Genomic DNA, 25,941 nt, shown 5'->3' on the forward strand with positions numbered 1-25,941 from the left:
CAGGACAACTGGATGTGGTAGAAGAAGGTATGACGAAGGGAATAGCATCTCTTTGACACTACAGAGCATGTCTAGGGATTCCTAACTGTCAGCTAGCAAGCCAGGGCCTTAGCAGAGTGGATTGGGAACCTTTTACATGGTCGGTTTCCTTGTGATAAGATAGCTTGTGGTAAGTGGAGACTTATGTTGCTTTTGTAATATTTGCCTATTGACAAACATAGCCTGGGAGAAGCTGACAGGTACCCAGACAGACAATGCTAGCCTTTACAGCGGCATCAATTTCTCCAAAAGCAAACAGCATGCCGCCTGTTCATGTCTCTCTCCAGCCAGCCGCCACATCTCAGACTTTTTTCGCCTTTCCAGCAACCAAACTGTTCCTCTTCACCTCTAGGGTTATCAGTTTCCATGTGTGGCTTGGGAGTCTCCTGGAATCACAACTGATGTCCAGGCAACAATGGTCTGTTTCCCTGGTTAAAATGGCAGCTTTGGAGGGTCGACTCTACAGCAGTGGTGGCGAACCTATGGCACGGGTGCCAGAGGTGGCACTCAGAGCCCAGACCATCATTAAAGTGTCGAATTCTCTGCCAAATAATTTTAAGTAAATGAAAGCATTTGGGATTGCGTTCCTTACTTTGTTTGGATCATCTTAAGTTAATGTATGAGGTTTTTTTTCTAAAGTAAAACCTCAGTATTCAGGTTGAATTGCTGTGTTGGCACTTTGTGATAAATAAGTGGGTTTTGGGTTGCAGTTTGGGCACTCAGTCTATAAAAGGTTCGCCATCACTGCTCTACAGCTTCACATCACCTCTGATCTCTCTCCCATCCCCACACTATCCTCTTCCAGGCACCACCCTCTAATCTCCAGGAAGTTCCCAAGCGGGAGCTGGCAACCCTCGTTCCCAACCCAGCACATGAGGTATGTCCACTAGCTGGTAGCTACCAGCTACCGGAGGTCATGGACTGGACCTAGCCAGTCATCAGAAGAGGACTGAGCCGTCCCTTTTGACCATCCAAAAATGTTTCTTGGGCTCCTGTGATCCTCATGGACAAAAAAATCATGGTGAATAAGGGTGTGAGGTAGGACAAAGTGAAACACCTGGCTGGATCCATCAATGAAGACTGAACTGTGAGCTCCAGAAGCACTCATTTTTCCGTGGTGACCGTTAAAGAATCATTTTTTGGGTGTGTGTGTGTGTGTGTTTTTATATGTGCATGTGTGTGCGCGTGTGAGTGTGTGCGCACCTGGAAGTCATGGCATCCTCTGGTGACTGACCCCTACTGGAGGCCCAGAGGATATTCAGAGAGGTGACTGAATAAAGCCTGCCTCCACCTCCCACCTCTGGTATTCCAAGGAGGTCTCCCATCCAAGTACTTGGCAGATCCAAGATCTGACGAGATCGGGCTTGCCTGGGCTATCCAGGTCAGGGTGTTAAAGAGCCATCTTAATGGGAACCAATAAAAATGCCCAGATATGGTGATCTCCAGAGATGGTGACATCCTGACATGGTATTTCCGTAACACTGTCATTCTTGCTGGTGTTTCTCCAGGTGCCACGTGTCCTCCCAGCACCACCCCACAAGACGGCAAAATGAGGAGGCCACGCACATGGTTATGACACAATGAAGAGTTACCATGGGGAGCGCAGCCAGTCACGGGAACACCCTTGCCACTGCATCCCAGAGGCCTGCGACCAGCCAATGGAATACATCCACCATAACCAGGAATCTCGCCAGCCATACCTTCTCAGTCCCAGTGAGCCGTGTTCCTTGGACCACTATTGTCCATCCCGGAGCTCCGGCGAGCAACCGCTCAGCCTAACGGAACCCCTGTCGGCCGCCAGCAGCAGCAGCACCTTCCCGAGGATGCACCACACACCGCAGCAGTACGACTCCTGTGACGAGTGCATGGCGGCCGCCCACCCTTCCGGCAAGATCAATCGGCTGCCCCCAACCCTCCTTGACCAGTTCGAGAAGCAGCTGCCCCTCCACCACGACGGCTTCCACACCCTGCAGTACCAGCGTGCCAGCAGCACGGAGCAGCCACGCAGTGAGAGCCCCAGCCGCATCCGGCACCTTGTCCACTCAGTCCAGAAACTCTTTGCCAAGTCGCATTCCCTGGAAGCCCCATCCAAGCGGGAGTACAACGGCACCAAGATGGAAGGCCGAGGAGGTGACGGAACGTACCACCACCACCACCCTCACCACCACCACCGCCAGTCACGCCATGGCAAGCGCAGCAAAAGCAAAGACCGCAAGCTGGACTCCTCCTCCTCCTCTTCCCGCCACCGGAACAAGATGATGGGCTGGTGGAGCTCAGATGACAACTTGGACAGTGACAGCAGCTACATGGTGTCTGGGAGGCAACACGCCGTTGACCAGGCGACCCAGTACTGCGTGGACGCTCCAGAAAGTGCCTTCAGAGACTTGACCTTGAAGAGTCTGAAGGGTGGAGGTGGGGAGGGAAAATGTTTGGCCTGCGCCGGTATGTCCATGTCCCTGGATGGCCAGACTCTCAAGAGAAGCTCCTGGCACACCATGACAGTCAGCCAGGCGCGGGAAGCCTATCCCAGCTCTGGAGGAGGCCAAGAGAAAGCCTTGATGCTCCAAGAAGCAAAAGCCAAGGACCGGTCCTACCATTATCTTCAGGTAAGGAGGTGGGTAGAGGCTATACAGCTGTAGAATAGCAGCCTTTGCATCTCTGTTTTTGATCTGTTGGCTTCTCTAAGCCCTAGCCTATAATAGTGTCCCTACACCAACAGGAGTGTGTAGCAGTGTTCCCTCTAAGCTGAGTTAGTGTGAGCTAGCTCACAGTTTTTTAGCCTCTGGCTCACACATTTTTATCTTAGTTCAGGAAGGATGGCTCCAGAGCAAACTAATTTATGCAGTAGCCAAATTGCTTGCTCACAACTTTAATGCTAGTAGCTCACAAAGGAGAATTTTTGCTCAAAGGACTCCATAGCTTAGAGGGAACATTGGTGTGTAGTGGTTAGAGTGTCAAAGTAGGTTGGGAGGAGACCCAGGTTCAAATCACCATTCTGCTATGAAAGCTCATTGGGTGACCTTGGGCCAGTCACTCCCTTTCTCTCTCAGCCTAACCTACCCCTCAGGGTTGTTGTGAGCATAAAGTGTGGAGAGGAGACTGTTGTAAACTAATTTGGGTCCCCATCAGTGCAAAAAGAGGGGGATATGATTAATTTTTTAAAATATATTTTGTAATCCTCCTTGAGTATCACTGAGAAAGGCAGACTATAAATGAAGTAAATGACTCAGTGTTCCATCTCTTGGTCACACTGTATCATGGAACGCAGTGTGGAATGCTGTAGGTGAAAGGGCGCAGCACTGCAGACTGGGGTAGGATAGTTTCCAAAGGGGTATAACCACCCACCATTCATGCAACTGGGGTCACCACAAGCAGCAACAGGTTTAGATCTCTCCCCCAAAGGTCTTCTTGATCCAAGATCTTTCTCTTGTGCCTGTGATTCAGTTCTGTGGTAAAGAGTCAAGTCCTGAGCCCAGAAATGCTATCGTGGCAGGGATGAGCTCAGCCGCCTATACTACAGGGAACAGACATGTATACTGAGCGGGATCCTGCAGGGTGGATTGTGTGTAGAGAGACATTGTGCTGTTCCATAATATAACCTTTGCAATAAATGGATCCACCTTTCTCAAGCTCACACATTATAACAACAAGCATTTTGTCCTCCATAACCTGGTTTGGTTTGATTTCTCAAATAAAATTAAACCCTATGCAGATGACCCATCAGTGGGTTCACCATGGTATCCCCTGGCCACCTGCCTCGGCCACCCAGGAGCCAGTTTGGTGTAGTGGTTAAGTGCGCCGACTCTAATCTGGGAGAACCGGGTTTGATTCCGCACTCCTCCACTTGCACCTGCTGGATGACCTTGGGCAAGCCATAGTTCTGGCACAGGTGTTCTTGAAAAAGAACAGTTTCTGTCAGAGCTCTGTCAGCCCCACCTACCTCACAGGGTGTCTGTTGTGGGGAGGGGAAGGGAAAGGAGTTTGTAAGCCACTCTGAGACTCCTTTGGGTAGTGAAGGGCAGGGTATAAATCCATTCTCTTCCTCTTCTTCTCTTCTTTAGAGCCCTAAGAAGAACAAATTGTGAACAATTTCCTCGGAGGAGGGAGGGAGGGAGGGAGAGAGGGAGATGATAGATAGATAGCTGGCCAAATAATCCGCACCACATGTCCCGTGTCCTATGAGGTTTCCACGGAAGACAGCCAGGTCCTGCAGCGGCATGTCAACCAGCTGAGACAGCGCCTGCTCCTGGCTTCAGAGAATGCCCATGCTCTGGGTAACAGTGACACGGACCTGCCAGACAGCCCCGACCGCGAAACTACTGATGGAAGTTTGCAGGAGCAGGCTTCTGTCCCCAGGACACAGCCTGACAACAGGCCGCCTGCCTCTGCCCCTGCGCCGGAAGAGGCTCCTCCACCACTGCAGCCAAGCGCACTGGTAAATCTGCTAGCCAGGGCTCCCGACACCCCAGTTCCTGCTCCTAGGTGTTCCACGCGGGAGCACCAGCCCCCAGCCTATCTCAGACAGACAGACAGACAGATAGATCTGTCCGCTGACCGCCACTAGGCGCCAGCGGTATGCAACCCAAGCTTGGCTCCAAAAGATCAATAGGGACTAGGATCCTGAGCCTCCCAGTTAGCACCTATAGGAACTGTGGCGGGAAGTTCAAACCTTCCAATGGGACTGGTGGGTGTGCCCCAGGGACTGTATATAGTTGGCTGACCCAGCTGGTAGAAGAAGAAGAAGAGAAGAGATTGGATTTATACCCCGCCCTTCACTACCCAAGGAGTCTCAGAGTAGCTTACAATCTCCTTTCCCTTCCGCTCCCCACAACAGACACCCTGTGAGGTAGGTGGGGCTGAGAGAGCTCTGACAGAAACTGCTCTTTTTCAAGGACAGCTCTTATCAGAACTATGGCTTGCTCAAGGTCATCCAGCAGGTGCAAGCCACCTTGTGAAGCAGGTTATGCCTGGCCCAAGGTACCCAGTCATCTTCTGTTATGTACTGAGCCAGGACAGTACCAGGAAACTGATGAAGCTTGAGTCACCTGAACAATGGGTAGCCAGGATCCTGGAATGGACCTATAGATTAGGAGTTGTACTGTAAATAGCCTATCACGGGGAGTGTGTGTGTGCGGAGTGTGGTGTTTTGCATGCATATAAGCAGGGCCCCATGCTGGTGCTGGGGACAAATTTCAGTCCATGCAATAAGCATGCTGCCCTTGGGGGCCGGGTCCCTTTCAAAGCCTTTCCCCCAACCTCCAGGCTCCCTCCTGCTGACCCAGAAAGCTTTGCCATTTTGTTCTCAGCTCCCTTTGCTCTCCTCCACTTTCCCAGGATGCACTGCAGCTCTGCGCCTTGATGTTAGTGATTAGAGAAATGTCAGAGCTATAATAGCCTCTTCCTGTAAAAAAGCACAAAGTGTGTGAGAGGGAGAAAGAAAGGGAGAAAGCTATCGGTTTTAAAGAGCCCAAGATTTCTGAAAAGCCAGCAGCTGTCTGCTTCCCAATGTGTCAAAGCACATCTGAGAGCCCCATGGGTCCAAACAAACAATTAGAAAGAGCCACTTCTCTCATCTCTCGGAGGGCAGTTTCTGCACAGGCCCAGTCCATGCACTCCATACAGTAATGAGTAGGAAAGCAGGCAAATAAGGGCAGATCAGGACATACCAGGTTTTATTTTTTAGGACGTTTCTGTGTCCCCCTTCCACCAAGAAACTCAAGGTGGTGAATGTGGTTCTTCCCCTTCTCCATTTTATCCTCACAACAACCTTGTGAGGTAGGCTAGGCTGAGGGAGAACAGTTAGACCAAGTCAGCCAAGTGAGTTCCGTAGCAAGCAGGGATTTGAACCTGGGTCTCTCCAGGCCTTGTGCAACACTGTCACCTCTGCAGCACACATTTTGCAAAATTATATCTTGGGATGCTTGCATGGGGGGGGGGGGCTCTTACCCTGTGGGAGGTGCTGAACAACATCTCTTTCTGTGGCCTGTTTCCTACAACATCTGTCTTCGCAGCACCCAGCAGGAGGAGGTGAAGCATTTTGGTTGAAAGATTTCAGGATCTTGCACCACAGGATCCAAGCCAGGAATCCTTGGAAATCCTGGGGGGGGGGGCACTTTCAAACAGAGCGTTTTGGCTTGGTTCTGTGACCAGAGTGCAGTCACACAAGTCGTCTAATCCTTTTTCCCTAGTTTTTTTCCAGGGTTTCCCAAACCACCTTTGATGGAATGCCTCTCTTCAATGTGATACTCCTGTTGGCTGACTGCCCAGACTTTTGGCCTTTGCAGACCTGAGCTCTCTTTGCAGACCTCTTCTCATAGGGTTACCAAACTCCAGGTGGCACCTGGAGATCTCCCGCTATTACAAATTCATCTCCAGATGACCAAGATCAGTCCCCCTGGAGAAAATGGCTGCTTTGAAGGGTGGATTCTACAACATTATACCCTGCTGAGATCCCTCCCCTCCCCAAATCCTCCCCAGGCTTCACCCCAAAAATCTCCAGGTATTTCCCAATCTGGGGCTGGCAACCCTATGTAAAGGGGCTGCTATGTAAACCCTATGCAACGAATTAGCTATGTAAAGGGGCTGCCTCTGCTGTCTAAACTGGGACTTCTGTAATACCTTCATTTTTAAGGTTGGCTCCCTCTTTCAAAAACCTCGTCCTCCTTTTAAATGCTGTCTGAATTCTCCCTTCCCCTGCCTTCAGAGAAAGAGGAGGTAGCAAGGGAGTAAAAATCAGGATAAGGTAGCAAGGGGAAGGGGAGGCACTTCCCTTGGGATTCTTTCCCAAAGAGAATTAAAGCAAGAGGGACATTTTGGCTCCTGATGCGGCCTTTTGGGTGAATTTGGAGGAGAGGAGAGCCAACTACCTTTCGACCTTACTCTCTAGCTGCTTTCAGAGGTCTGTCTGAAATAACGTTAAGCCAGAATGTGCAGGAACTGAGGCTGGTTCTCCTGCCGAGATACCCATCACAAACTTAGGGCAGCAAATGAAGAAAGGTGCTGAAGTACCGCAGGGAATCTGCCCATACCCAGACACCCACAGTATGTGAGGGGACTGGCATCTTGTTCTGGACCTGGGCCATCACTGGCTAGAGCCAAGCCCTCTGCCAGTTCTGTGTGGGCATGGCTTAGGTTTGACTACCTGCAGGGCAAGCCCCAGAGGGGAAGACTGTACTTTGTCTGGGCCAACCAAATACCTTAATCTAGCCCTGGCATTGATATGGTTTGTGGTGGAGCTTGAATGTACAAACTACATTATTCCACCCAGGGCTCTTTTTGTAGATAAAGCCCAGCAGGAACTCATTAGCTTAATAGGCCACACCCAACAGCAGAAAATCATTAGCATATTAGGCCACACCCATGACAGCACAGCTCATTGGCATATTAGGCCACACCCCCATGTTACCAGAAGTGTGCTCATCCAGCCACACCCACCTTTTGCTTCTTATTCTGCTTACCTTGTTTGTTGTCAACCAGGGCTTTTTTTTGTAGCAGGAACTCCTTTGCATGTTAGGCCACACACCCCTAATGTAGCCAATCCTAATGAGTTCCTGCTGTTGGGTGTGGCCTATCATGCTAATGAGTTCCTGCTAGGCATGGCCAACTTGGAAGCCAGCCGGAACTCCCTTCCTGTGCGTTCCTGCCCCAAAATAGCCCTGATTCCACCCAAAGGCTTAGGGTTTCCAACTCCAGGTTGGAGAATTTGTGGAGATTTGGGAAGTGGAGCCTTGGGGATGGCAGAGTTTGGGGAGGGGAGGGAACCTCAGCATAGAGTCCACTCCCCAAAGTAGCCATTTTCTCCAGGGGAACTAATCTCTTGTAATTCCAGGAGATCTCCAGGCCCCACCCAGAGGCTGAGAACCCTATCACCACAGTGAGAAAGTCACACTGGTTACCCATGACATAGGTTCTGGTGTAGTGGTTAGTGTGCTGGACTAGATTCTGGAAGATCCGAGTTTGAATCTCAGCTGTGCCATGGAAGCGGCAATATACTGGGTTCGAGACGCGTAAAGTGATCAGCTCATCGTTTATTAGTGATTTCAGCTTAACTCTAAGACAACTCAAGCAGAGCAGGGGCCCTGCTTATATGCATGCAAAACACCACACTCCGCACACACACACTCCCCGTGATAGGCTATTTACAGTACAACTCCTAATCTATAGGTCCATTCCAGGATCCTGGCTACCCATTGTTCAGGTGACTCAAGTTTCATCAGTTTCCTGGTACTGTCCTGGCTCAGTACATAACAGAAGCTGACTGGGGGACCTTGGGCCAGGCATAACCTGCTTCACAAGGTGGCTGGTGAGGATAAAATGGAGGAATGGAGAATGGTGCTTTAAGCGGCAAAGGGTCCCCATTGGGGAGAAAACCAGGGTATAAATAATAAACAATGCAGTTCCAGCTAACCAGGATTCTAAGCTTGGAATCATCATACTCTAGTTTCAAAGAGATGAAAGGCTGGAGGGAATCCTTGTGGCACAGAGCTGGGAGGGCTAGCTGACAGGTAGGAATAAAATTCAAAATAAACTTGGTATCTTGGAAAGCTGATTTGAAATTAACAAAATGAATTTCATCAGGGACCAATGCAAAATTCTGCATCCAGGCAGAAAGAATCAAATGTATATGCATGGGATGGATAAATATCTGTCTTGGCAATAGTATTGATTGAGTCTGTATGTACACACTAGCTTGATACCCGTGCTTCCATAAATCCAGTTATAATACTGATAATGTGAAATTTGAAATGTGACATTTGTTGTAGGAATTCTAATGGAGAAAATTGTAGCGTAAGACATGAAGTGAGACATACGTACTTTTTTCCTCTCTACGGAAGGACCTCTCTCTAGACCACATTGGTGGTTCTGCCCTCAGGTGCTGGAATCACCATGCTGCTTGATGAGCTCACTCTGGAGAAGGCAACATAGTCGTCTGTTAAGTCAGCTCCTGCCACCTTCCATGAAAGTGATGGCCTCTCTACTCGTGTTCCTGGATTGTTTTGCTTATATGGAGACTGTGTTGTTCTGAGCACCTCAGGATGATCTTGCTGGTACTTGGCCTGGGCAGCTCAGTGCTCCACAGGAGTACTATGTGCAAATGTCTTTGCCACATTCCTAAGTTGCCTCCTCCTTGTAGTGTTGGTGTATCTGGCTCGATGTTTGTCAGGAGCTTTCTTGGGGGCAGTAAGAGGTGAGAGGTGTGAGGGGGAGTTGGTTTGAGGGAGTGGTGATGTGGTGGACATTTCTTTAGGTTCATGAGGGAGGCACACATCGAAATGGCGCCTAGAAATGTCCTTTACTATCTCCCCATAAACATTCATTAACTCAATTGCCATGCTGGCTTTTTTGAAAAATATCTATTCAGGAGTCTTGAATAGCTGATTTCTGTAACTGTCCTCAACTGTCTGCAGTCTCTTCTAACTGTGTTTTTACCTCAGAACATTAAGATCCACACCTGAACAATCAGAGGGAGGTGGGTGCAAGTAGGCAGGTTTTACCTCAGAACTCTGAACTACACAATTGACCAATCGGGGGAGGGGGTGGGCAAGGAGGCAGCAGCCTGCCAGGCACATGGAAAACAAATGGGGGAACACATTTGCCCCTTTTTATCCCCTTAGGAGTCATGTTTCTCAGAAATCTCTTCATGTGGGGGTGACGTCATGGTAGGAATGCACTCCCCTTATTTTGGGTTTCTTGGTGCAGGGTTTGGCCGGGGCATTGAATTTGGGGTGGAGGGCATACCCCCCCTTTTTTTTTACAAAAATGCTTCTCATTTATGTTACATTTTAGAACTGGGACATTACATATTCAAAACACCATCCGAGCTATCAGATATTAAGCAAGTTCATATGAACCAATTTTCTAGAACGCACATTGTGAGAAGTCAAATAACCTAATAAAGGAAACCAGTTTTCTACAAATTTGGGGTATATTTCCATTGTGGGTGGGAGTGTAGCTAAGCTGGGCCAGCAGCACTGCTAAGGTGATCCTGTTGGGGTTGCGTCCCTGATGGATTAAAGTACCCTGGTCCTGCTCCTACACCTGACAGATACTGGTCTGTCTGGTGTTGGGGGGGATTATGTTTAAAGGCATCAGAGGGGCTCGGCCAGCAGCAGGACTAAGGCAATCCTGCTGAGCAAACCTCCCTGGTGGCTGTAGGCATCCCACCTCCTCTCCTACACCTGACAAGCAGCTGCCTGTCCAGTATAGGAGGGGGAGTGGGGGGGAGTATTAGAAGCCACTGTGGAGGCGAGACTGGCAGGATCACTAAGGCGCTACTGCTGGGGTGGGCTCCCTCATGGCTTTAAACACCCTACAACTGCTGCTGCACTTGACAACTGCCTATTAGGTGTAGGAGGTGAGGGGGATGTTGGAAACCATCAGAGAGGCTGGGCCAGCAGCATTACTGCACCTCACAGGTTATGGTTGGCCATTCCTGATTTCCTCAACTGTCATTAGCTCTGTGCAGTCTCCTGTAACTGTTTTTTTTTTTTACCTCAGAACACTGAGCTCTATAGCTGACCAATCAGAGAGTGGGGGGTGCAAGGAGGCAGCAGCCTGGCTGACATAGGAATCAATGGGGGAGCACATTTTACCCCTTTTGACCCACTTAGGGGTCGAATTTCTAAAAAATCCTTCTTAGTGAGCATCTACATCATGTTAGGAGCGCTCTCCTTGAATTTCGTGTTTCTAGGTCCAGAGGTTTGGGCTGTGCATCGATTTTACAGTGAGGGGACTTTCTTTTATATATATAGATGGGTGATAGAATGAGGAAACTAATTTCTGAGGTGGTAGAATTGGCAACACCACAACACACTGGGTTCTTGTGTGAAGAGTCATGTTTTTATGCTCCAAAAATTACAAGCTTCCTTGCAAGCAGAAAACTAGTTGGGCTGGGCCTTTGTATCCAATGAGTTAGTTTTCTCACTTCAGGGAATTTTTATGAGGGGAGACATTTTTAACAATGGTCTGAAGTGGTTCATTCTACCACCTTGCTTCATTGCATGTAGAGTGTTCATTCCAGACTGGTCATAAATGATGCTAGAAGAAGGCTGGGAGGGTCAAATGCCTATCCTGAAAATTGCCAACCTATAAAGTTTCCAGATGTCCTCTTTTTAGAGGACATGTCCTCTTTTTTTAGTGTCCATTCTCTTTTGAGCTTTTAAAAGAAACTGATGAAATGTCCTCTTTTTGGGTTGGAAGCTTAAGAATATTCCTAGTTAGTAGCAATAATGACAGCTTAAATAGTAGGGGTTGTGGAGAAATGCATTGTCTCCTGGGAGGCTGGCAACGAGCAAGGGCTCCATGGTGCATTTTAACCATTTTTCCCCTCTGAGCTAGAAACAAGTGTGTGTGGGGGGGGGGGAGGAAATTAGCCCATGGCCTTCCAGACACATCTCTTAAGAAATGCAAATAGATTTAGCAGAAGAGACAATGGTGTGGGCCAATTCACACACACACACCCTTCTGCTAGCAGGGAACATAGATTTGGAGGAATGAGAATACCAGAGAGATCATAAGGAAGGGAATTTCTAGAACCTACAGGAAAAGCTCTAACCCCATCTGACCTGGATTTGATAAAACATCCTTACAACAGGAAGTTGGCCCTTTTGCCTTTGTGGGCTGCATCTAGGAGGGGAGCAGGCAGAGCTCTCCTTTGAGCAGGCAGCCATTGATCATGAGCTCACCTCCAGAGCTGGGAAGATCCTCAAGGTAATGGAAACTTTGTGAAGTTTTGTAACTAGCTAAACTACATGAGGCCTGTCCAATTAGGCGACATTTAGAGAATGGGACAGCGGATTTGCATTTCTTACCAAATTTCTTTTGTCTTTCTTGTTCAACCTGGTGCTGTGCTAAAAGTAAGCTTGTCATCATTTTCTTTTTAATAAATATTTTAAGCTTTTGATGTTGGGACTGGTTCTCCATACCACATAGACCTTCACTGTTTTAGGCATGCTATTTCAAAAGGGGCTCCAGGGGGTTGGCAAGTTGCTATTCCTCCAAGGGCACCCAAGGCAGTAAACTGTTCCTGTGGTTGCCAGGCACTGGGCAGTGGAAGACACAGAGGCAAGGCCTCAGAGCTTAGAAGGGGAGCTGAGTGTCCTGATCCTCCCAGTGGGGAATCCCTAAATTGATCAGGTGGTGGTAGTGAGCTACTCAAGAGTAAAAGAAAAGCCCTTGTACACCTGTCTCCTTAGGAGCTTGTTGCTGCACTGATTGCATCCTAAGAGCATCTGCAAGCTGATTCGTAATTTTGTCATATAAATGAATCAGCTCTGAGATTTGGGGTGGCTTCCTTGATACTGCAACAAATTCTTCCAGGGTGTTTGAGTTGAGAAATCCTGCAGCCTTACAAGCCACTTTACGTGACCATTGAATTCTGGGGATTCTATTTATCATCTTTTCTGATTCATCCATAACAATATCCTGACTCCTGGGTGGAAGAAACTGGCTTAGAACCAATATCAGGGGGAAATTATCACTTTCTGCATGCCCCCAAATTTTGAATGATCTCATCTGTCCCATGAGAGATGGAGGAATCAACATATAATCCACCACACTGCACCTTCATCTGGTGGCATAGGTAAATTCCCCTGGACTATCATGACAGGCAAAACCATCCAGTATTACCAAATTAAACTGAATACACAAAAGGGCAAACGGATTCCAGCATCATTAATGAGGGTATCCTTAGAATATCTGCAAGCAGACATACAAGTAGGCAGGGCCTCATCAGGGTTTAAACCCAACCTCCTTGCCAGATCTAATCCATTCTGATTCACTCTAGCATTGAAATCGCCAGCTATTATAATGTCCAAAGCTGGGAATTCCTGTTCCAGCTCCTCAAGGAGCTCTGATATAGAGTCCCAATAATCAGTCAAGGATTGTTTATCAGGACATGGAGGAGTATATGCATTAATTATTATTAAAGTTTTTTTCAAACCATTCAAAAGGAAAACTTGGGCCAGATTATCACAGTCCTTAAAGGGTAGGACCTCTACATCAGAACTGCCTGAGCAGAGTAATGCTAAACCCACTTTGCTGCATCCAAAAAAGTTAGATTAATAAGATAAAGGGGAAAATGTCCTATAGCCCTCTAAATTTATCTCATACTGGGCCCAGGTTTCCTGTAATAATATTATATCAAACTCTTAGGAACCGACTAAACACTGGGTCAGAGAACTTATTCTTCCACCCAGCAATATTCCATGACAAGATCTTTATGATGGGTCCTTTAACAGTCAGTCAGATTCTGTTAATTGTTCCAGGGATTTGTTGGTATCAAAGAAAACACTACCATTTCTTAAAGACTTGTGAGTAGGATTAGATACTGGTTCATGAGCTCTCTTGGCGCGCCGATCATCCACCAGCCTGGCATCACCATTACTAAGGGGGTTTATCTGAATCTCCATCACCTCTTCCGTTCCACATAGAGAATTTTGGATAGGTAAAGTGCTAGTGAGTATGTTATGGGTCACTTCAGATCCTTCGTCTGACAAAACATTAAGTAAAGATGGTTGCAACAGCTTCTCGGATCTGCTTTCAGCCAGTTTGGTCTTCAGAAGCTCTAATCTGTTTATAATCCATTGCTGTTCCTGATCGAGTAGTGCTGCAAATACTCCATGGGTGTTTTCCTCCACCTCTCCTTCCTCCAACAGCATTTTCGAGAGAGATGGGACTGGACTATTTACATGGACAGTCCCGTTATCATGTTCCTTACTGCTGATGCTGGTCACAGCTTCACAGGTTTCAGGTACACATAATATATTTGATTCCCCCTACCCCATGGGTCTGATGTGATAGTAATGTATTAGGAATGGTTTGTCGGGGGAAGCATGCCCTTGAGCTTGGAGGTCCTATAAAATTACACCCCCTTGCTTCTGTTTCTCATACATTTTGGCTCTTTAAAAAGTGATGAAATAAGGATTGCTCTGGTCCATTGTACAGTGAATCCAACTATGCATTTCTCAGCCAGGGACTGAAGAATAAATTTGCCTAATTTCCTGGATCGGCTTCCCGGATTTCTGTCCTTCTGAGCAGTGTATTCCTCGTTTATATTCCTGGCTAGTTTCAGCCAGTGAGTGTTAGTGCTTGAGGTTGACAAAGCGGGCATGAAACCTCGCAGGATGTGACAAGGCTGGAGCCGGTTTATTTTGCTCCTGCACTTGCTTCATCCCAGCTCAGAGGGAATCCACAGTTTTCAAGTTTATTGCTGTTTCTATCCTGCCACTTCCTAGCTGCTCAAAGCAGTTAACAGCTTGCTATCTATCTATCTATCTATCTATCTATCTATCTATCTATCTATCTATCTCTCAATCTCTCATCTCTCATCTCTCATCTCTCATCTCTCATCTCTCCTCTCTCCTCTCTCCTCTCTCCTCTCTCCTATCTCTCCCTTCTTCTTTCTCTCTCTCCTCTCTCCTCTCTCATCTCTCTCTCTCTCTCTCTCTCTCTCTCTCTCTCTCTCTCTCTCTCTCTCTATCTATCTATCTATCTATCTATCTATCTATCTATCTATCTATCTATCTATCTAATCTACCTACCTATCATCTATCTATCTATTTTTAGCTGTTGGAAGATCTGCCTTTCAAACAAATAATGGATTAATCCACAGATTAACTAGTGAAAAGGCAGATGACGAACCATCTGGTGATGGATAAGAAGATGAATGAAACAGGGCAATTAACTCATTTAAATAAATTTTCATTCTCCTGATCTGTGCTATCAAAGGAAGCACACCTTTCCCATCCTTTATCTAAATAAAAGAAACATAGGTCCCTGCCACACGGGGGGAAAGGAACGGGCGAAAGTGTGGCTTTATAAAGCCGCACCAAAAGAAACACGCGGCGGCGGGATCACATTGATCCCCTGAGCTGCGGTGCATTCCCTCCCCGGCACGATCAGATGCCTGGGAAAGCGACAGTGGGGAACCGGAGACTGCCGAACTGCACATGTCTGAGCATGTGCAGTTCAGCCAGGAGCCGGGGAAGCGCCGGCAGAAGGACACGCCGGCGATCCCACGGCCAGCCTTGATCCGGCCGTGCTGGAAGAACCACCTCGGTAGGTGGTGTATTTTTGCTGCACCTTTTCGGGGGTTGGGACGGATCGGGGACGGGTGTGCGCCGTTTTCCAGATGTTGCTGTGAGATCGCGCCCGTTTGCTGCGCCCCCAATCCGTCCCTCTCCCGGGCCAAACCTTTACGTGTGACCGGGGCCATACTATCTCTTCTGCACTGAGTATAGCCATTGAAGACCATCTAAGGCACCTTTCGCATGGTGAGGCATCTCTGTGGCTGCATCCACCTGGGGGGTAGAAAAATACACCCCCTCCAAGGCAGCAGCAGATGTCAGAGAATGGGCAGGAATAATGTCCACATCCCCATTCCTGATCTGCTCACTGCTTCCACTGCCCCCTCACACCTTACTCCTCCCCTCTTTCCCCCATCAGGATAGCAATGGTGATAGGATCTTCTGCAGTACAGAATAGGGTTGCCACCCCCCAGGTCCCTGCAGGGGTTCCGGTGCTTTTGGGGGCTTCAATCTGCCACCAGTCAGCTGGCTGAGGGGAAACCCCTCCCCCAAACAGGGACATCATCGCATGATGCCCCCAACTGAGGACGTTGCATGGTGATGCTCTGGTTTTGGGGCAAACTCTATGGTTTTGAAGGCAAAAAAGCCACCATGGAGTTTTGCCCAAAAACCAGAGCATTGAGCATGATATCGCCGATGCAATGGCATCATTTCTCGGCAATATCATTGTGTTGATGTCCCGCCAACCCCCAGAATGCCCTCCAAATCCGCCTGCCATGATGGCGAGGGGACCTGGCAACCCTAGTACAGGGGGGGGGGGAAACCTCACACACAAACATTTTCCCCTCAGTTTCCATTTCTCTGCTAAGTAAGGTTGCCAACCTCAAGATGGGGGATGGAATTCCCCTGGCTTACCAGGTCATGCCTGCAATCCCCACCACTTTGGGCACTCAGAAGTGATGCCACTGTGACGGTGTGAAGCTCTAGGCTCTCACTCCCCAAACTCTATGGTAACCTGTAAGTGATGCCACTCCCCAGTATGATGCTCTGGGATCTCCCCCCCAAATGCTGAGGTAAAATCATCCACACAACATCATTCTTATAATCCCTGTCCCTGTGTAACACATGAACAGGGCTAGAGAATGCATGTACATCCCGCGTGTATATGTGTTTGTAAGATTCACTTTACAAATTAAACCAGGATAAATGCATGTTTTTCAATCACACATTCAGTTGTATTTGTGTTGAATGTAACATGATAATTACTCTGCACACTTTTAAAGAAAACCCGAGTCCACACTGTACACAAGTTGTTATGTATGTTCACTGTGACTTGTGAACAGGGCTAATGGGTCACAGGAGGGGAGCAATAAACATCAAGTGGTTGTGCAGGGGAGAATCAGGTAGAAGGGATAGGGAGCTGCCCTCCGCCACCAGGCACTGATTTCCCTCCTGCAAATGCCCCCTTCAGCCCCTGTGTTAGACCCGTGAGGCCAACCCAAGGTTGCTTGCTTTGTTGAATGCCTTTTGGTGCTTTCACAGATCCTCCTTGCATGCCTGCCTGCCTGCTGCAGCTGGGGACGTAAGCTCGTTTCAGCATCACAATTCAGCTCTGTCCTTGGCATCCTCCTCCCACATCCTGTCCTCCAGGCTTCCTCTTTAGCATGCACCTCACAGACATTTGCAGAGGTCCCTGGCCTGCCTCTCACCAGCCTGCGTCATTAGGACATTCCTCCTCTCCCCAACAGCTGCCACAGCACACACCTGGATAGCCAGGTCTACACAGAGGCAGGCACACCTCTCCCGGTTCACTCCGTTTTAAAAGGTTATTTTTTAAAATAATAATAATAATGCCGCCAGCATCTCCCCCCATTGGGGACGAGCCTGGAGCCATTATCTGGGCTGCTATTTGACAGGTGGTGATTGCAAAATAAATGCCAAACTTGCCCCCCTAGTCCCCCCCCCCAACCTGGTGCATGGAAACAGGGCACCCAAGTTGCTCATCAAAGCGCCCTGGCGCTTGGCTGCACACCGGTTAGCACAAATTGGAAAGGATCTGCCTCCCTAATGATCTCATATGCACAGAACGTCCATCGCCTTCCCTGATCAGCAAGCTGGGTGAAGAGTCTTGCCCTCAATTGTCTACAAAAACCTCCCTTGCACAGAATGGAGGGGCCTGGAGTCTCCTGGGGTTACCACTGAGCCCCAGATGGCAGAAGTCAGTTCCCCTGGAGTACAAGGGCTGACTCCAGGGCATCACACCCCTACTGAGCTCCCTCTCTTCCCCCCAAGTCCACTCTACCCAGATACCAACCCCAAATCTCCAGGAACTTCCCAAGCTGGAGTTGGCGACCTGACAAAGAAGCCCAGGATGCGAGGCTGGCTCTAGAGGGTGGCAAAACACAGCTACAGACGGGTAAAATGTTAACAACTTTTTATTTGTCAATTATGTTTTGGACCAGCGTGACTACCTGCAGCCAGTGTTCCCTCTAAGATGAGTTAGTGTGAGCTGGCTCACAGTTTCTTAACCTCCAGCTCACACATTTTTGTCTCAGCTCAGGAAGGATGGCTCCAGAGCCAACTAATTTTTGTAGTAGCCAAATGGCTCACTCACAACTTCCGTGCCAGTAGCTCACAAGGTAGGATGTTTGCTCACAATGACTCCACAGCTTAGAGGGAGCATTGTGGCTGCAGCCACTAGGGTTGCTGGCTCCCAGGTCCCTGCAGGGGTTCCCCCACTTTTGGGGGCACCAATCTACCCCTGGCCAGCTGGCCGGCAGGGAAGGCCTGCCCCCAAGCATGGTCACTCGCACGGCCACCCCTCTACCTCCCCTCCTGCCAGATTTAAAGGGTTTCAGCTGATCAGCAGGGACCACATGGTCTGCCAATCAGCTGGAGGGCCCTTCAAAGCTAGCAGAAGGGAGGGAGAAGGGGCAGTCATGGGCTGCACGCCTTTAGAGTGTCTTTTTGTGAGCGGGGTGGGGGCTGCGGCGCATGGGACTGATTTCCCCCAGCACCACAGCCCCCATCCCGTTTGCAAAAAAAGACCCTTTAAGTGGTATTTTTGCGAGCTGAGCATACAGCCCACGACTGCCCCCTCCCTCCCTCCCTCCCGCTAGATTCAAAGGACACTCCAGCTGATCAGTGGGCCACATAGTTCCCACCCATCTGGCAGGAGGGGAGGGATGGCTGAGGAGGGGACCTGGCAACCCTAGCAGCCACTGTGTCTCTAAACACAGCCTAGGGGAGACTTGGGGGGCCTGACTGTATGTTATATTATCCTCCCATCTCCCTTGGGTCTGCTCCAGACTTTCTATCAGACATGCGTTGTTAGTTCTGGGCTAGGGATACAATTCCCAGGGGCAGGGAACCAGCTTCAGACCATGGGGCACAGAGAAAAGGGGCTTAGGCTCCCTCCACCACCACCACTCGTACACCATTTTTCCAGTCTGAAATGAACCCAGAGAGTGGGGTGGCCAACCTCTGGGAGAGGCCAGGAGATGTCCCAGAATTACAATTGATCTCCAGACTTCAGAGATCAGTTCTCCTGGACAAAAAGGCTGCTTGGGAAGGCCCTGACCTGGATAGTCCAGGCAAGCCCTATCTCATCAGATCTGGGAAGCTAAGTAAGGCTGGCCCTGGAAAGTACTTGGATGGGACTGGGAGACCTCCAAAGAATACCAGGGCTGGGAGGCAGAGTCAGGCTAGCAAGCTACTTCTTTGAATGTCCTCCATGCCCCAGTAGGAGTTGCCAGAGGTTGTCATAACTAGGCTTACCAAATGCCGGCGGGGCATCTGCAGCTCTTTACAGGACCCCTGCCGCGGAGGACGGCGATACGCGGTGCACCCGCCGTCGTCAGGATGTGACGCTACGCGTCGCTCTGGCAACGGGACTCCAAACAGCCCCGTTGCCAGAGCGACGCATAGCGTCACATCCTGGCAACGGCGGGTGCACCGCATATCGCCGTCCCCCACGGCAGGGATCCTGTAAAGAGCTGCAGATCCCCCGCCAGCATTTGGTAAGCCTAGTCATAACTTCCAGGTACGGGCACACACAGACACATACAAATGCAAAAAAACCTCCCCAAAATGGCTGCTTTTGGGAAGGTAGACTGTATGGCATCACACCACTGCTGAGCTTCCTCCCCCACATCTCCAGGAATTTCCCCAACCCATAGTTGACAACCTTACTGGGGAGTTACTTTTGCCACTGGATAGCCCAGGACTTGGAAGCCAAGCAGAGTTAGCCTTGGCTAGTACTTGGAAGGGCAACCTCCAAGGAATACCAGGATCGCGACGCAAAGACAGGCAATGGCAAACCACCTCTGAAACATCTCTTGCCTTAAAAACAAGTCTCGCCTGCCACCTATTGGTGCATAACGCTTAAAGAGATAGAACTTTTGGCTGCCAGACAATCTTAGGATCTCCTGGCTATTCTATGGCCCAATGCCATATGATGATGAATTAATCATTTGCCCTGTTAGAGAAACTTGTGTGCAACCTTCAGAATGCATGAGTTTCCCCCAATCAGGCAAATAGCTGGTTTCAGGTGAGGGGAAAAGCCCAGGAGGGAAGGCTGCAGCCTTCTCTCCTCACATGCCAAGGTCAGACCAGATTGCGGCCCCCACAAGCCTGTGAGGTGAGCTCAGAGCACAGAACTATCTGATCCAAAGGTTGCCAGCTCTGGGTTGGGAAATACCTAGAGATTGGGGGGGTGGAGCTTGGGGAGGGACCTCCGTGGGCCATAACGTCATAGAGTCCACCCTCCCAAGCAGCCATTTGCTCCAGGGGAACTAATCTCTGTCACGTGGAGACCAACTATAATTCCAGGAGATCTCCAGGCCCCACCTGAAGGTTATCAATTGGGTTGTCAGCTTAGAGTTGGGAACTCCCTGGAGATTTAGGAGGTGGAGCCGGAGGAGGGCAGGGTTTGAGGAGGGGCAGGACTTTGATGGAGTATAATACCGTAGAGTCCACCTTCCAAAACAGCCATTTTTGCCAGGTGAACTGATCTCTGTTTGCCTGGAGATCAGTTGTAATAGCGGGAGATCTCCAGCCGGCACCTGGAGGTTAGCAACCGTAGGTGTGGCTCTGCTGAGGACTGTACTGTCCCCCTAAACTCAGTATGTCCCCATGTTGCACACAGGTGGCGGGGGAGGAAATCGCAACATCCCTTTTACTTAGTTTGCCACTCTCACCACTCTCTTTTTTTCTTAAACTTGCACTTTCTTTTTCTAAAAGGAATTGTCATAGATTAAAAAGGCTGGATTTGTTCTGCTTTTTAAAATCAGTCCTCCACGTGGGCCGCTGCACCAGCTTGCCCAAGCACGGCCACCACCAGCAGTCTTCTCACAACTATTTGCATTGTCGAATCCCATCCGAGCAGTACACAAGGGCTAAATGAAAAGGTCATCCTGCCCCCCATGACCCACAAAGGCAATGAATGCCAACCACATGTGGCAATCCACCAAAGAGCTCACTAAAGCCACGGTCCTGGGAATGGGGCAGGCTCCAGTGAACCAGGGAGCAGGATGTGTGCCAACCTTGGGCAACGTGGCTAGAGATGGCCCAGGGATGCCTCCCATCTCCCAAAGGCTGGAGATTTGTACAGTTTGGCTATCCTGCTGCAGGTTTGAAACAGGCCCCACTCACCTCCCAGTTCTCCCCCCTTGTGATCCGAACATTCCTCTGCCCTGCCTCTCCCATTTAACCCCTTGATGTCCACCCAGCCCATTAGTTCCACAACAGGATTGTCCCTTTCTGATTAATTAGCTTGTCTCTCACTGGGCTTTTTTTCCCCTAAGGGAAGGAGAAAGTGAATGACACTCTGCTTGATTGCTCATCCACAGTGGGCCATGGGAAGGGCTTCCCGGATGAAAAGCCTCAGCCTATCCAGCCTGTGATATTACACTCCCCAACCTAGCCTGTATCTGCCCGCCTCGGCGAGGGAGAGCAAAGAGGGGAAGACACTCCTTGATGCTGCCTCAGAGAGGCAGACCAACAGGCAGCTGCGTCTGTTCGAGCCTCTTGCTTCCCTCCAGTTGTTTTGCTCTTCTGCTGATCACCCACAGGATGCCAGCCTGTCACTGGAACCTGGTAAGGGAAACATCTGGAGTGTTGGGTCTTAGCTGGGCCATTCTACTGCTCCAGTCATGGGTGAAATTTGACCAGGACTTGTCAGCCAGGGAACTGTGATGTGGGAACTTCTAGACATTGCAGTGGATGGTCTTAATCAAGGACATCGATCTCTTACCTTAAGAGAAGGGACTGCCACTGGATGGGGAAGGCAGTAAGCAAGGACAGCCGAATTATGGCAACCCTAGCAAGGGGCTTTCAAGGCAAGTGAGAAGCAGAGGTTGTTTGTCATTGCCTTTTTCTGCAGAACCATCCTTGGTGGTCTCGCACCCAAGTACCAGCACTGCTTAGCTTCTGAGATCTGACAAGATCACACTATACCATGCTGCCTTCCCTCTCATAATAAACAAGGAAGAGCCAGCAAAATCAGAAAACCTTTAGTGGAATAGAGGACTGGAGTTTCTTCTAGACATCTAGCACTTCCATGTCAGATAGCTTCAGTGGGCACTTCCCTTCTACCTGGTTGCCAGTAGCTCTTCCTAAGAATCACCTGGGTAAAGCATCTCAGTAAATCCATACATTTTGGTATTGGACATTATCGATGGAAATACTTTTCCATTATTTGGTAACCTAAGAGAGAACTGTTGGAAGTCTATGACTTGTATCACACACTGCTCCCCCCAAAAATGTTTCTTAAATAATTGGTCCATCCAACTCCCTGGATTGAGAGTGTGAAGGAGATGGTTAACAGGTGACCTGTGTGAAGGAGATGGGTAACAGGTGACCTGGGAAATAAGTTTTACCCTGTTGTGCCTAGACTAATTTATTATATCCTAGGTAAACTGTCAGTACAATCCTAAACAATGTTTCCTCTTTCTAGGCCCATTGACTTCAATGGATTTACAGCAGTGTAACTCTGTTTAGGATTACATTGCAAAAAAAAAAGTAATAATACGTGGAACATTGTGGTAGAAAGTGCCATTAAGTTACAACTGACTTATGGTGATCCCATAGGGTTTTCAAGGCAGGAGACATTCAGAGGTGATTTGCCATTGCCTAGCTCCACATCACACCCCAGTATTCCTTCCAGGTCTCCCATCCAAATACTAGCCAGGGCTGACCCTGTTTAGCTTCTGATGTCTAACAGGATCAGAGATGGGGCTAGCCTGGGCTATCCAGGTCAGAGCTAGATACCCTTTATTAAATATAGGGAAATGAAGCGGATGATACAAAGTTGTTCAGGGTGGTGAAAACCAGTGAGGATTGTGAGGCACTCCAAGGGGATCTGTCAAGGATGGGCGAGTGGGCGTCAACATGGCAAATGGGGTTCAATGTGGCCAAGTGCAAGGTGATGCACATTGGAGCCAAAAATCCTAAATATAAATACACATTGATGGGGTCTGAACTGGCAGAGACTGAGCAAGAGAGAGATCTTGGAGTTGTAGTGGATAACTCACTGAAAATGTCGAGACAGTGTGTGACTGCAATAAAGAAGGCCAATGCTATGCTGGGGATTATTAGGAAGGGTATTGAAAACAGATCAGCCAATATAATAATGCCCCTATATAAATCAATGGTGAGACCTCATTTGGAATACTGTGTGCAGTTCTGGGCACCACACCTTAAAAAGGATATTATAGCTTTGGAAAAAGTGCAGAAAAGGGCAACTCGAATGATAAAAGGGTTGGAACATTTTCCCTATGAGGAAAGGTTAAAGCGCTTAGGGCTCTTTAGCTTGGAGAAAAGACGACTGAGGGGTGACATGATCGAGGTTTATAAGATTATGCATGGGAAAGAGCAGGTAAAGAAAGAGGTACTTTTCTCCCTTTCTCACAATACAAGAACTCGTGGGCACTCCATGAAACTGCAGAGCGGTCGGGTTAGAACGGATAAAAGGAAGTACTTCTTCACCCAAAGAGTGATTAACACATGGAATTCACTGCCACAGGAAGTGGTGGGTGCTACAAGCATGGACGGCTTCAAAAGGGAATTAGATAAGCATATGGAGCAGAGGTCCATCAGTGGCTATTAGCCACAAGGTATAGCTAGAGGCTCTGGGGCAAGTGATGCTCTGTCTTCTTGGTGCTTGGGGGGGGTCAACAGTGGGAGGGCTTCTAATGTCCTGGCCCCACTGCTGGACCTCCTGATGGCACTGGTATTTCTGGCCACTGTGTGACACAGAGTGTTGGACTGGATGGGCCTTTGGCCTGATCCAACATTGGCGTCTCTTATGTTCTTATGTTCTTATGAAGGCTCCAGTTCTAAGTACACTCACTATGGAGTAAGCCCCATTGACCTCAATGGGACTTGCCTCTGAGTAGGCTGGCTTACATTTGCACTGCACGAGACATACATTAACCAATATAACTTGTGTATTTAGTAAATGAGCTCTCAGCAATTTACAAATATGAACCTTTACATAACTTTCTTATATACTTTATAAAACTGAATATAATGTATTAACATGAGCAAAGCAACCCTTAGCCCAGAAGGAAATCTGATGACCACATGGTGGAATATCTATCAAGTTCCCTTGGGGCATTGTACCCAAAGGCTGCTGTGATCAAGCCATTGGGCTAAGGCACTAAGATTTTCTTCTGAATGTACTCAGAGGTTCAACCTGAATGTTGTCAAGTTCAGACATGCATGTAAGTCCTTTGGTTTGTCGTCAACCCTTGAGGGCTGGCGGTGGAATGTGTGCAGGGACTCTGTTGCAACATGTTGTATTAGGGGTGACTTTTAGCTATAAGGCAGTGGGTTGTTGTTTTTTTATTTTCTTCCTACAAACACTGCAACACTACAAAACACTAAAACACTAAACTAAAAGATAAGCTACACAAGGATCATACAAAATGATTAGTCATTAGCTTAATCAAAGTTCCCTCTATAATATGGTTAATAAAATGTAGCTATTTCTTACAGCTTCTATTACAAACTGGTATTTGTATGTTTAAATCAGGTAAGTACAGCTTAAACAATTAAACTTTCAAGCTTATAAAATTATATTATTTCAATTTCTTTCCTCTATATTTCTTTTTATCAAAATTCGATTGGACTTTCAGGGGTTTGGGGGCCGCAGCCCCTTTCTCTGATTTGTAGTCCTCTTCTGGGTTACTGCTCACCGTGCATTCCGAACTTCTTGACCCATATGTGCTGCTTTCTTCTCCCATGTCTTGTTCCTCTGTAGTTCTCTTATCATTCACTGGTCTTTGATGCAGTTCCAAAAACATCTTCGCTTTTAAGACAGAGACTATCTTTTCTTTTTTATCTTTATAGTTGAAGACCAGTCCCTCAGGTATTATGCATCTGTATGGTGTGGAGTTTTTCTGCAAAAAGCTGGTTAAGTTTTTGTACTGTTTCCTCTTCTTTCTTATTTCGAATGGTATGTCTTTTAAGACTCTGATTTCTTCGTCTTTGATTTTTAGGGTTGTCCCATTTGTGGCCTTGAGCACCACATCTCTTGTAGATCTCTTATCTCCCCAGGGAGGGTTTTTTTTCTTGATGAATTCTGGATATGTCCAGTAGATCATATCCATATCGCTTTGTAATACATCCGCTGTTAAACCTGTCACTGGGGCCAACGCTTCACTTAAGATTTCCTTCAGATTCTCACCCTTCTGTTCAGGAACACCTTGAAATCTCAGAGCAAAAGTTGATTTTTCCATTTGGAGTCTTAAAAGCTGATCTTTGTCAGAGGTCCTCTCTTTCTCCACTACCTCCAGTCTTTGTTTAATTGCTTGCATGTAACATCAAGGAACAACCCTAGTGGCTGTTCGAGACCCACCGCGGCTGGAGTGAGTTCCCAGCCCCTGTCCTAGCTCCCGCCCACCCAGCGGTTCGAAAGTAAAATTGCAAGTAGATAAATGGGTACCTACCCTTAGAAGGGTAGGGGGCACCCTCCTCCTCTGTGTGGGGACGTGGTGGAATTCGGCAACAACACGGCGATGACGGCGGCAGGTGATAACATCAGCAATGGCGGCGGCAGCGGTGACGGCGAGGACGAAACAGCAGCGCAGCATCGTGATGCGGCGATCCCTGGCGGCCAAGGAAACAACGGCACCCAGTACCCGGCGTCCAATGACGAAGAAACGGCGCAACGGTGAAGCGCACAGCAACGCAGGCGCAAGCGGAGCCAAATACGGGAGAGTTAAGCCGAGACTGCAGTGGGCCGCGCGCCGGAAGATCTACACTGAGAAAGAAAAAATCAACTGCAGATGCACGCTGATCAGCGAACTGCCGGAAGAGCTGTGAGCAAGCACAAACCCACCCGGGTGCTGGTAGGGAAAAACCCCCACCCCTGTAACAAAAATGTGGCCATAGAATTAGGATCATCTGCATTTGCAGCAAAAATTGTAAACCGCTCTGAGACCTTCGGGTCTGAGCGGTATAGAAGTCGAATAAATAAATAAATAAGCAAAGTTGTTGTTGAAATTAGTCATCTGATCCAACAGAGGGCGCAATGCTGTAGCCAACATATTGGGAAAGTCAGTATTTACTTCCAGTTTAATGGCCGGATTTGCTGATCTTGTAGTTCCAGGAGAGTGCTTTGGTCTCGTCGCCATCTTTTCTGCCCGACTAGTCATTGTTTACAGTTCAGGGAAAGTTTTTAAAAGTCAATGAAAGTTTATTTATAAAGTCACTTTAGTTGAGTCTGTGCTTTACTTGATTCAGACTGAGATGGCCATTGCTCCTAGCCCCCTCTATTGCTTAAAAAGTTCATTTAAAGTTGTGGGGAGGCAGACTCCCTCCCCCTCCGTTGTTACAGATCAGGGCTTCAGATGGGTGCTTAATAACCGCATAG

The 25,941-nt window shown here is 48.4% G+C and overlaps 1 protein-coding gene across 1 annotated transcript in view; it reads left to right on the top strand.

Annotated features, from left to right (window-relative positions):
- Nucleotides 1-1,619: 1,619 nt before the first annotated feature.
- DLGAP3 (discs large homolog associated protein 3) overlaps nt 1,620-25,941 on the top strand; it is a 67,941-nt gene continuing 43,619 nt past the window's right edge. Inside the window, exon 1 of the mRNA XM_015423821.1 lies at nt 1,620-2,645. Within this exon, the coding sequence (XP_015279307.1) occupies nt 1,620-2,645 (1,026 nt within the window). The remainder of the gene's footprint in view (nt 2,646-25,941) is intronic.

Source organism: Gekko japonicus, unplaced genomic scaffold (assembly GCF_001447785.1).
Source record: "Gekko japonicus isolate JY-2015 unplaced genomic scaffold, Gekko_japonicus_V1.1 scaffold180, whole genome shotgun sequence".
In the NCBI taxonomy this organism is placed as follows: Eukaryota; Metazoa; Chordata; class Lepidosauria; order Squamata; family Gekkonidae; genus Gekko; species Gekko japonicus.